The following is a 10,995-nucleotide window of genomic DNA, read 5'->3' as shown; positions in this document are numbered from 1 at the left end:
AAGTGTGTTAATGATTTTAATCACAATTATTAGTCTCAATGCTTTGAGAAACAGCATTATTTTATTGCAGTTTCTGCACCTTATATCAACCTCTTGACCATTTTCAACTGCAGTGGAAATTTAATGTAATATCTCTATGTGTCAGAATTCTGCAAATATTAATAGTGGAATCTAAAAATGTGTTTTATGATAATAAAACAATATTGTGCAGCACTGTGGACACAGAAAAAATAAATCTGGTCCATACTGCTATCATGAATGAATCTGAATAACCTGGTATATTCTGTATTGGTGGTTGACTGTACATGAACTCATACGGCTGCATGTGTGCAAAAAAGGAGAAAATGTTCTTCCATGGTGAAATACAGATGCAGCCACTGTAGAAGTCCCACTTGCTGCACTTTGGCTCCGTCCCCAAAAGGAACCGTTTAGAAAAGTTTTCATCCTTTTAAAAACGCTGGAATTTAAAAGGGATGCTGGCTAGTTGGCTAAGAGGCAGAATTGTGTGTAACAATACCGTTTTTTTTCTACTGTATAACATTCAAGAAAGAATTGTCTGCAGCACTTATGTGAGAGAGATGAAGAAGAAATACACACAGGAGGGACTTCAGCAATGGCCGCCGCTGTAGTATTATAAGGCACATAAACACTGGACGTGTTTTTGGATTATGTGAGATATTCACTGCATATATGTAAACATATTTAGATAAACGGATAGATATGGATAAATACTAATCTTCTCAACACTTGCTGTCATAATCTCCATTGGGAGTGGAGAGGCTTTGGGCGTAGCGGACGGCGTCGGTGATGGTGAAGAACACCGTTTTGCTCTCTCCTCCATTTTCGGGGTAGTACCCCCCTCTCTGCAGGGAGTCCAGTACTGAGGTGCTACACTGGGCCAGGAGGACCTTGACCCCCAGCTCTCCATAATCTTTGCGGACCTCCTTCAGGGCGTTCACTCCAGCGGTGTCTAGAAACAAGACGCCGCTGCAGTCGATCACCAAGCTGCGTAAGCTACCGGAAACGTTCTTCTCGGGCATCAAGGTTTTCGTCACGCCCGCCTCCGTCTCATTCTTTTTACTCGCCGCCTCCCTCTCCTCTGACCTCCCTGTCGCGACCTCCTCCGCCTTCTCCTGCTGCTTCCTCTTCTTCTTCTCCAGCTTCCTGCGCCGGGCTTTCTCTTTCACCGGGTCGAGCCCCAGGCGCCGGTAGAGGGACGTTTTGAATAAGCTCTGGTTGGCGTAATAGATGGGAGCCTCGTATCTGAAAACGGCCACTCCCGGCTGCGTGCGGAGGCCCCTGTAGGACGCCAGGTCTTCGTAGCGCTCCGTGGCCCCGGCCCGGCCCAGCTCCAGGGCCTGGGCCCGCTGGGTCCGGCCCAGGACGCAGAAGGCCGACACCAAAACCCCGACGAGGAGACCCAGCTCCGTGTTGACCAGCGCCGAGGTCGCCATGGTGACCAGCCAGATGGAGGCGTCGATGCGGTTGACGCGCCACATGCGGGGAACGTCGCCGAACTTACGCAGAGCGCCGCGCAGGTTCACCACGATGATGACAGCTAACACACATCTGGGCAGAGGGGGAAACAAGAAAACAAGCAGGAATGTACAAAGGTTAGGAGCGCTCGGTACCAGAAATGTCCTCTGTGGAAAAAAAAAGTTCTCTGTGGAATAGGAACTTGCACGTGCAGTGATCAAAAAAGTGTTAAACAAATCAAAACTATCTTATATTTTAGATTCTTTAAAGCAGCCGCCCTTTGCCTTGATGGAAAGGCAAAAGGCTTTGGAAAGAAATTCATACATAGGATCAACTTCACTATTCATATTTGTTTAAGAAACTAATTTCAAGCATTTAAGCAGAAGCCTTTAGATCAAAATGGCTTTAAGAGAATGAAAAACAGAGAATATTCAATCAGGTGTGTTCAACTTCACTTTTGACTGGTAGTGATGATTTGGTGATCTGGAAATTTAAGCTTATTCTTGTAAATCTAAGAGAGGAACAGCAGAGTCAGCAATAACCCTGGACCACAGCCACATGGGTTATGTGTATTTGTGTAAGTCTACCCTTGAAACCTCTTTTCATGGTACACAAGATAAGAACCGAGGACAAACGGTCGGGCACTTCTGAGAACTACAGCTCAAGGCCTGGGATCAGCAACATCGGGGTGTCTGAAGCTTATTTTAAGCCTGTAGTGACTAAATTTAGTTGCTAAGTAATATTAGTGTCATGCTGAAGTGTATACATACTGTTTATATGCGGTTCAGTCAACTTTAATGCTCTAATGCACGGTATGTTGCACTTTGCATTTCTAATCTGGTGTGTTTGCATTCACTGCTGCTCCGGAGTTTGTTATGCGTTGAGAAACTCTGTTACACGTTTGTTTGTTTTTTAACTGAGACTAATGAGTTCCCCTGGCCCGGCTGGGTGCAGTACAACTAACCTGAAGTCAAAATTTTGCTTACGGGCAGGAATAGGGCTTTAATTCCTACTGGGGCCAGACATGCTTTAATGTGTGTGTGTTTTTTAATGCATTTCTTACCGTCAACAAATCCTATGAAAATAACAAAATCAGCAATGAATTTGTTTTGCTAACAAGTCTCGTCCATGTAGCCGATGTCCAATAAAGCCTCACGTCCCAGCAGCCATAGAACAACATTGTATTAAAAAAACTATTAAAAACACGTCACAGAGCCATGCTGCTGCTCTGGGCAACATATTTCATCATCACGATGCACCGGGCCGTAAACACGGTTTCCATCTCAGGAAAGTAGTTCCGTAGCACTGAAAATAGTCCCCGGCGTAATGAAGAATTTGTTCCCATTTGAATTTGATTTGGTAATAACTACAACAGCCTGACTTTTCGTGGTAACAGTTAGCGATTTTTAAAATGTAAACTATGTCTTTGTGAGCTGTATTTCAAGGTTTTTAGCTTACAATTGGAGCCAATGACTTCTGGGATGACGGCTAAAAACGATACGTGGGAAGTTGGAAAGTAACGGGAGTAGATGTTGATTTTGTTATTTTCATAAGATTTGTTGACGATAAGAAATGTGTTTAAAAACACCAGCCGTATCCTTTAAGATACTTTGGATAACAGCATCCACCATATGGAAGAAGTCATGACGCTAATTGTGTTTGTAGGCCAGTTCCTTGTTCAATTCCTTCGCGAGCATCACTAGCCGTGTGCATGCAGGTTTTCATTCCAACACTACAGCAGCTGATCTCACTGATTAGCAGCTTCAATGAGAGAGGGGGAACCAATCGGTGAAATCAGCTGTTGTGTTTGAATGAAAACCTGCATGCACACGGCTCTCGACTGCGCGTGAATCGCCGATTTTGGGGTTAAATCATGGCCAGGAAGCTACACCACCCAAGCTACTACCAAAGTTCACCATCATTTTAAAGTCGAGATGAAACGGCATTTTGAGAGTATCTAACTTCCGTATCGTGACGTATTTCCGAGTGAAACAGGAAAGACAGGCGGGACGTAACGTTGGGAGGAATTTGATTTGAACGTTGAAAAGTGGGTGTGTCATAACACCCGAAGACACACCGAAGTACCGTGCTGTTGCTAGCTAGCTAACTAATGAAGTTGAAGATTGATTGATGGGTGGATGTCATGATATTATTGGTTGAAATTAGTTACGGGCATGCTTACGTAAGCACACGGCATATTTTGTTTTACAGGAAGAAAACATGATTGAATTTTGATATAAGAATACAATGAAATTGATTTTTGTTTTGTTTTTTGGCATATATTGTTAAATAGGTGCACAGTATGACCGGGGATGTGATCTAAAAGGGTTAAAAAGGCATTTTTCATTTCATCTCGTCTTTAAGCTTTTGCTTACTTCTGCAGGGAATAGAAGAGCGGTGCTATAACCAGCAGCACCAGCAGCAGCACCAGAGCGGTGACCAGCCCCGACACCTGCGTCTGGCAGCCCGTCGACTCCTTCACCAGCGTCTTGGTCAGCGCGGCGCTGGTGGTGAAGCAGCGGAAGAACGACGGCAGGATGTTGCAGAAGCCGATGGCGTACATCTCCTGGTTGGCGTCCACCGCGTAGCCGTGCTTCTTGGCGAACATCTCCGACAGCGAGACGGTGATGGCGAAGCCCACGATGGCGATGGAGAAGGCGTCGACCGCCACGTTGGGGATGAGGGACCAGGAGGGCAGCTGGGGGGGGAGGAAGCCGGTGGGGATGGCACCCGCCACGCCCGACCCGTACTCGGTGTTAAAATGGCCGAAGTGAGAGGCCAGAGTGGCGGCGATCACCACGAAGAGCTCGAAGGGGATTGGAGCCTGAGTAAGGAAAACACATAAGAGTAGAAAAATAAATAGATAGATAAGGTTAATACTTCACTAAGAGTCACATCCCCCTCGCCCATTGCTTGCTATTGCGCTAATATACTAATAATATCTTTATTTTTATAGCACCATTCATACATAGAATGCAACTCAAAGTGCTTTACATCAAATAAATGATTAAAACAATTACAAGCAATAGCAACATTTTCAAACAAAATAAAAAATACAAGCAAAAGCAAGACAGAATTTGCCTGGTAAAATGACATCAAAAAAGAAAGGGAGATAAAAATAGGTAAGGATAATAATACAAATTAGAAATATTCTTTTATCGTACACCAGTATAGGAACGAACCTCTATAACTATGATTTACCACATCTCACGTCTTTCATGTCTTGTAAAAATGTCTCCTCAGCTTTTATTCCTTTCCTACAGCCGTTCCTACGTCTTACATTATCATTGTAGGGTTACAGGAATAGGCATATTTTGTTATTGCAAGTGGAATATGGCTGTACTTCTTACACTTGGTTGCTTGTATTGTTGGTGATCTAGGAATCTAAGCTTGTTCTGCTGTAGCACTCATTGTAAGTGGTTTTGGAAAAGAGCGTCCGCTAAATGCCCAAAAACACAGAAATGTAAATGAAAAATGATAAATTCGGGGCGTCCTGGGGGCTCAGTTGTCTAATGCACCATGTAAACATCCTGGGTTCGAATCCGGCCCAAGACGTTTGTCGCATGTCATCCCCCTCTCTCTACTATGTAATAAATGCGAAAATGCTTTAAATCTTTAAAAATGGTCAATTCATAAGAGGATTTTTCTGAAAGGTTGTACACAACACAAAACTGTTGTATGCAAGATTTTGATTAAAATCACAAAAATGAAATGCGTCCCAGCACCAGCAGCTTTACCTTCAGCTTGGCTTTGAAGCGATCGTTGAGCTCCTTGGCCGGGACCAGCACCAGTAAACACAGCAAACTGGTGACCAGGTCGCAGATGTTGGTGCTGCCCAGGCTGGACAGCAGGCCGTACCAGGTCTTCACCAGGGTGAACCAGCCCTGCGGCCGGGGCAGCCTCAGGCCCAGCAGGTACTTCAGCTGGGAGGTCAGGATGGTCAGGGAGGCTCCTGTGGCGAAGCCGCTGAGGAGCGAGTCCGAGAGGTAGACGGAGACGAAGCCCACCTGGAAAACTCCCATCAGCACCTGGGAGGGAGAGAAGGGGGGAGGAGGAAGAGCAGAGGCAGGGGGTAGAAGGAGAGAGAGAGGGAGGGAGAGACTGGAATAAACAAGCTGAACATTTTCCTTTTGTACGCCAACTTTTGCTCAAAAGCTGTAAAATTTTGCAGCAGTCTTCAAAATTGGGCGGCAGTACCTTAATGGTTAGAAAAGTGATCTGGTTACTGGATGTGTATCCGTTACACATCCTGTCTGGGAAACTCAGGGTGACAGCTATCACCAAAGTGCCCCTGAGCAAGGCACATATTGCCCCACTGCACCAGTGGAGCTGCTCAGCGGCCAGCAGTAGAAGACTGTGGTTGTGTGACTGTGTGTAACCGTATGAGCATGTTGCAGAGCACTGCATAAAAAAAACGAAAGAGCATACGTGTGCAGCAAACGTTCCCCGGTTAAAGGTGCTCCATGTAGCATTTTTAACATCGATATATCATTGTCAATTAATTGTGACACCTTGGTATAATTACTGTAAACAAATGAGAGCACGATAGCCTCTTTCTCATGCAAGTGGTATTGTTAGTTCTAGTGTTTCTCCAAATCAAGACTACATTTCCCATCAGCCCCGTTGCTTCCAGCCCCCCCTCCCCCTCCCTCCCTGAAGAGGATCAACATGTTGGAAGTGATTTCTCCATCTTCCTTTCCCTCCTTCCACCATCTGCTGCCAGAAACTGTTTCAGCTTTAGCTCCGTTTGCTCTGGAAGAACAGAACCTCTTCCTGTTTTGTGCCGTAAAGCAATCCAGCAGATTTCCCTCCAGATCCACCAGGTGGAGAAACTATGGAGGATGCAGAGTAGAGGCTGATAGAGGCTGACAGGCTTCTCGACAATCGTCTCGTTACAGTAATTACACTAAAGGTCTCAAAATTAAAGTCGTGATAATTTATCAGTGTTAAAATGCTACACATAGCACCGTCAAATAGAGGTTAAAATGCAAGGTCTTCAGTTTTTGTAGTCTTGGGAGAATATGTGGATGGCATTCAAAAGCACCAAGCACTACGTATTTTCCTTTAACCCCATTAGAAATACTCCAGAGGCCTTCCCTTCTCTCTCATATCCACATGTATTAGGCCTTGCATCATCAATCTTTTCTTGACCTTTACTCATTAGGGGAAGTTGTGCATCATACATGCTCTATTTCAGCAACGCCCTGCTTCACACTGATTCAGGTCCACACAATGATGTCAGTGCGGTTGGAGGTTACAGTGCCTTGATCAAACAGCAGCAGAAGTAACTGAGGGGAAAGGAGAGTGTTTTTCCATTCACAGTTTCCACACCCAGATTTCTCGCAGCTGAGGCCTGTCTCACAAAGCCAGGCTGTCTCTGCCTCAGCCGGCTTCACTAAACCCATCGCCGACCCAGATAACCGGTCTCACGTAGCTGGTTATAAACCGGCTCTGTCAACCCAACGCATTCACATGAAAGAGGCGGGGTTTGTTACAAATAGCCAATCACATGCAACATGGACAGATCCAGATCAGACGATATATGATAAGGCAAAATGAAAGTGTTGATCCCCGCGGTGAAATGAGGTTGTTGCAGTGGGAAAAGTAGAATATGATTCAGCGGGGAAAAGGATATAGAATATAGGCCTAAGCACACAACTATATAACGAGAAGCAATAGAAATAGTAGAGAATAATCAAACAATAAATAGGCCTAATTATAGGATTATATAAGCCCTTCTCACTTTACGTGCCTCCAACATGTAGTTTCATGTTAACAAGTCGTGTTCGTTTCACGTATTTGTGTGAAATCAGGTTGTCCCAGGAACCTCCCGATCACAAGCTCACTTCTTTAACCCTTCGCTCGCCCCTGCCCTCTTACCTGGTAGACCCCGGCGGTGAAGGTGACCGTAGCTCCCACCATGATGGCGTAGCAGCTGCGGTCGCACTCCGTCCCGACGCTGCCGTTCCCCCGGCCGGCCAGCAGGACGGCGCTGTCGTTACCGCCGCTAATCCCCTCCGTGACGTATCCCGCCACCGCCAACTCCCGGTCCACGACCTGCCCCACCAGCAGGCACAGCACCCCGAAAATCCCCACCGAGATGTGTCTGGAGGTGCCCAGCAGGGCGTAGATGATGGAGGAGAAGAAGGACGTGTACAGGCCATATATGGGGTCCTGGCTAGCCAATAAGGAGTAGGCTATGGACTGGGGGACCAATAGGATTCCAACAATCAGTCCTGACATGGCGTCGCCCAGTATCCACTCCCTGAGCTGGTAGCGTGGCAGCCATTTTAGAATCGGGAGGAAGCCCAGTATTTTGGCTTTGGCCCTCTCTGAGGAGCAGGAGCAGTGTTTCTTCAGGCGACGGGACGCGGCAGTCTGCCAGTTTTCTGCCTCTTCTTTCTCCACTCTCTCCAGGATGAGAGGATGCTGCCGGTCGCTCTCCGCTCCGTCTTCTACCGCCGCACAGCTGTCGTCTCCCAGAGTCATGATCGAGCCCGGATCTGTGGAGAAGCAGCTCGGTTCAGCACAGTTCACACAGCTTCATCACACACAGTAACTGATTTAGAACAGGTAAAACTTAAGGTGATTGTTTGGAGCGGTGTATTTGAACTCTTGAGCGTTTCCTGGTTTGTCCAGGTGAGAACAATGACCTTTGAACTCTGGTGGCACCAAATAACGGCACCTACAGCCTCAGTCCTCTAAGAGAACTGCGGGGCGGTTCGTTAGGAGTGAGAATGTAATCCAACCAACTACAGGAAACCACCCCAAAATGCAAAGGATTATGGGTATAAGGAGTCAGAGATTGACATCTGATCATCTGATAGTCAGCAGTTCCTCATGCTTGGAAAGCCTAGCAGAACAAAGCAAAGTCTGGACTGATGCTCATATTCAGCTATTTCTTCATGTGTTCCTGTAACTGGTATGAACACCACAGAAGAAGAGACAGACAAGTCCATCATGTTTAGCTAAAGAACAGGAAAGGTTTGTTTTGACCCGCCTCCTCACCACCAAAACCGCCTCTAACCTGGCAGGATGACAGGTTCAAACAGTCCAATAAATGAGATACTTGTGAGTCAAGTCACTTTTGTTCACAAACCCTGGTTCACCTGTAATTAGGCAGTGTGAAGTGAACCTAAAGGAACTAAATACACAAGTGCAAGAAACTTTTCCACTATGGTTCAGACCAAAGAAAACAAACTGTAGATGTGATCGCACACTTAAGTAAAAAAAAAATTCCCGCATGGGTGTGGGCCTGACAGCATTTGTGACATTTTTCTGACGCTGAGAAAGATAAGTTTCCTGCCTGAGTATTACTCAGAACACAGATAAGATACTTCTCCTTACTAAAATGTAGCTCACACTTCTAGTGAACCTCATGTACAAAATGTAAGCCTTATCGGTCATCATTTTGCTAACAGTCATCAAATTAAACAATCTAAAGCCTGAAAGAGGCTACAAGAGAGAAAAAGAGCAAGGATCCAAGGAGAATGGTTTGATTAATAATCTACTGATGGCATATTCCCATTCTATAGTCTTCACCAGTGGCGTTAACCAGTCTCACAATTTAAACAGGAACCAAAACGTAATTAAAAAAAACCTCACCACAATATTCCTGCAGGGTCACAATCTGTCTTTGATACTGAACAGTTAGTTTATAGTGACTATATTATACTTTGTGGTGACCTCTGTGGTGATTAATAGTGAGTTTCTAGTCATCTTTTTGTACTGTAAATTTAGGCTATTTTTTCTACTAATCTACTAATATCACTATAACATTCTTATAATGTTCATGGGACGTATTTTGCGAACAGTAGGCTAGACTAACATGTATAATAGGATTACTTTAGTTGTTTTTCGTGAGGCAACTCTTATCTAGTGCTGTTAACAAGATTACTGCTCGTGAAAAAGACTCGAGCTAACGTTACATGCCGTCAGTCCAGCTATATAAAGACTGACTGTTAAACTGGCAAGGCAGGCTATTTGTGTATCTGGCTTGTAAATTATGTGAAAAATTCCTTTTAGTGAGTGACAAGTTGTACAACGGCGTCGTGCGACTTCCCTGATTATAAAACCGCTAAAATCCGAGTTGATTTACGACATTTTTGACGTTAATCTGAATTATCTAATTGGTCTAAATCCAGTGTAGCTATGAATGGGTGCTATTGTAAACAAGTTGTCAACGTGGACACCAGTTGCAGGTCTAGCTAACTGCTGTCAGCCTGTCACATACGTTAATAATGTATCTATTAATACGGAAATATTGTCGTTAATGTGTAAAATGACTCACCGGAGCCCGAATCAGTCGTCGTTTAGAAAAATTACTTGAGATTAAGAATATTCGGATAGTTAACTTCAATTTCATTCCGCCTCAATTTCATTTTTACACTGGTCTCCTGCTCCATGCGTGATGACGTATTACGCCACGCGTGACCAACGTCACATGAGCTGCCGGCTGCCGAGCCAAAGATTGTCTATGTTGAAGAAGATGAATCCTTCAATAGTAAAAATTAAAAAAAATTTAAAAAAAAGTACTGGTAGTAATTCAATTCAATTAATCTTTCTTGGCATGAATGGAAAGAGAACCAATATTACCAAATCATTTCAGTACGTTGCAAAGCAATTAATCCATTATGTTTACCTTAGAAGTTGAAGAAATCAAACAGAATTTACTAGACAGTATCAGACTATGTGGCTATTATCTGTAGAGACAATTAAAATGTTTAAATCAGAAATAAATGAAATGCATCAACAACTATTTCAGAGTTTGTAGCATGCTGAGATGAACTTTCCAACCACACACACAGTACAGGAAGTTTCATCACATTGGCGAGAAGGGGGGGGGGGGGGGGGGGGGGATGTAACAGCCAATATCTGCAACAGTAGACCATATCTGGCAAGTTTTCCATTGCTGCTAATCTTTACTAATACATTGAGACAGAGATCATCGATTGAGAGGATGAATCACTCCATTGTAAAATATTTGCCCACCTGTTGCCTGCAAAATGGATGTTGGCCCTTATTCCTGCATTCCACCTGCAATTTTGCCTTGGGCAGAGACAGCAAAAGAATAGCCACGCCATTACTAAAGCAACCAATCGGGCACAGACCTGAAAGCAAAAAGTAGTCATTACAAAAACATAACTTTTAGCTCTGGATCAGTTTGTAATTTTATCTCACTACTTTTCCATTAACACCAACAGAGAGAGACGCCGGTGTTACAATTCAAGTTTTCTGCCTGTTCTTAATGAAGTTATCATAACTTTTCCTGTTTTGACAGTAAATGCAACATCTTTATCTTCTGTCCTCTGTCACATATTTTGTTATTTTTGAGAACCAAATGCATGGCAGTTAAAATCCTCTTGTCTTAAACCATAGGCTATACAATGCTTACTGGCTAACCACAACTAATGAAAGCTGGTGGCATCTTGTTTCATAAATACAGTATGTATTTTCCCATGCTGTTTTTGGAGATTTTGTGTACTTGTAGTGCAGAAAGATCAGACGCATATACCAGCT

General features: G+C 44.3%; 1 protein-coding gene across 1 annotated transcript; it reads right to left on the bottom strand.

Annotated features, from left to right (window-relative positions):
* Positions 1-399: 399 nt before the first annotated feature.
* On the bottom strand, positions 400-9,858 carry slc26a2 (solute carrier family 26 member 2). Its single transcript, XM_071899957.2, has 5 exons — positions 9,767-9,858; positions 7,357-7,979; positions 5,214-5,504; positions 3,852-4,300; positions 400-1,569 (listed from the first exon to the last, which is right to left on the bottom strand). Exons 2-5 carry the CDS (start codon positions 7,963-7,965, stop codon positions 741-743), a joined length of 2,178 nt encoding a protein of 725 aa, XP_071756058.2. The 5' UTR covers positions 7,966-7,979; positions 9,767-9,858; the 3' UTR covers positions 400-740.
* Between the last annotated feature and the right edge of the window lie 1,137 nt (positions 9,859-10,995).

The sequence above is a fragment of the Centroberyx gerrardi genome, chromosome 16, assembly GCF_048128805.1.
Source record: "Centroberyx gerrardi isolate f3 chromosome 16, fCenGer3.hap1.cur.20231027, whole genome shotgun sequence".
In the NCBI taxonomy this organism is placed as follows: domain Eukaryota; kingdom Metazoa; phylum Chordata; class Actinopteri; order Beryciformes; family Berycidae; genus Centroberyx; species Centroberyx gerrardi.
Note: the sequence above shows the minus strand (reverse complement) of the source record. Positions and strands in the feature narration are given on the sequence as shown.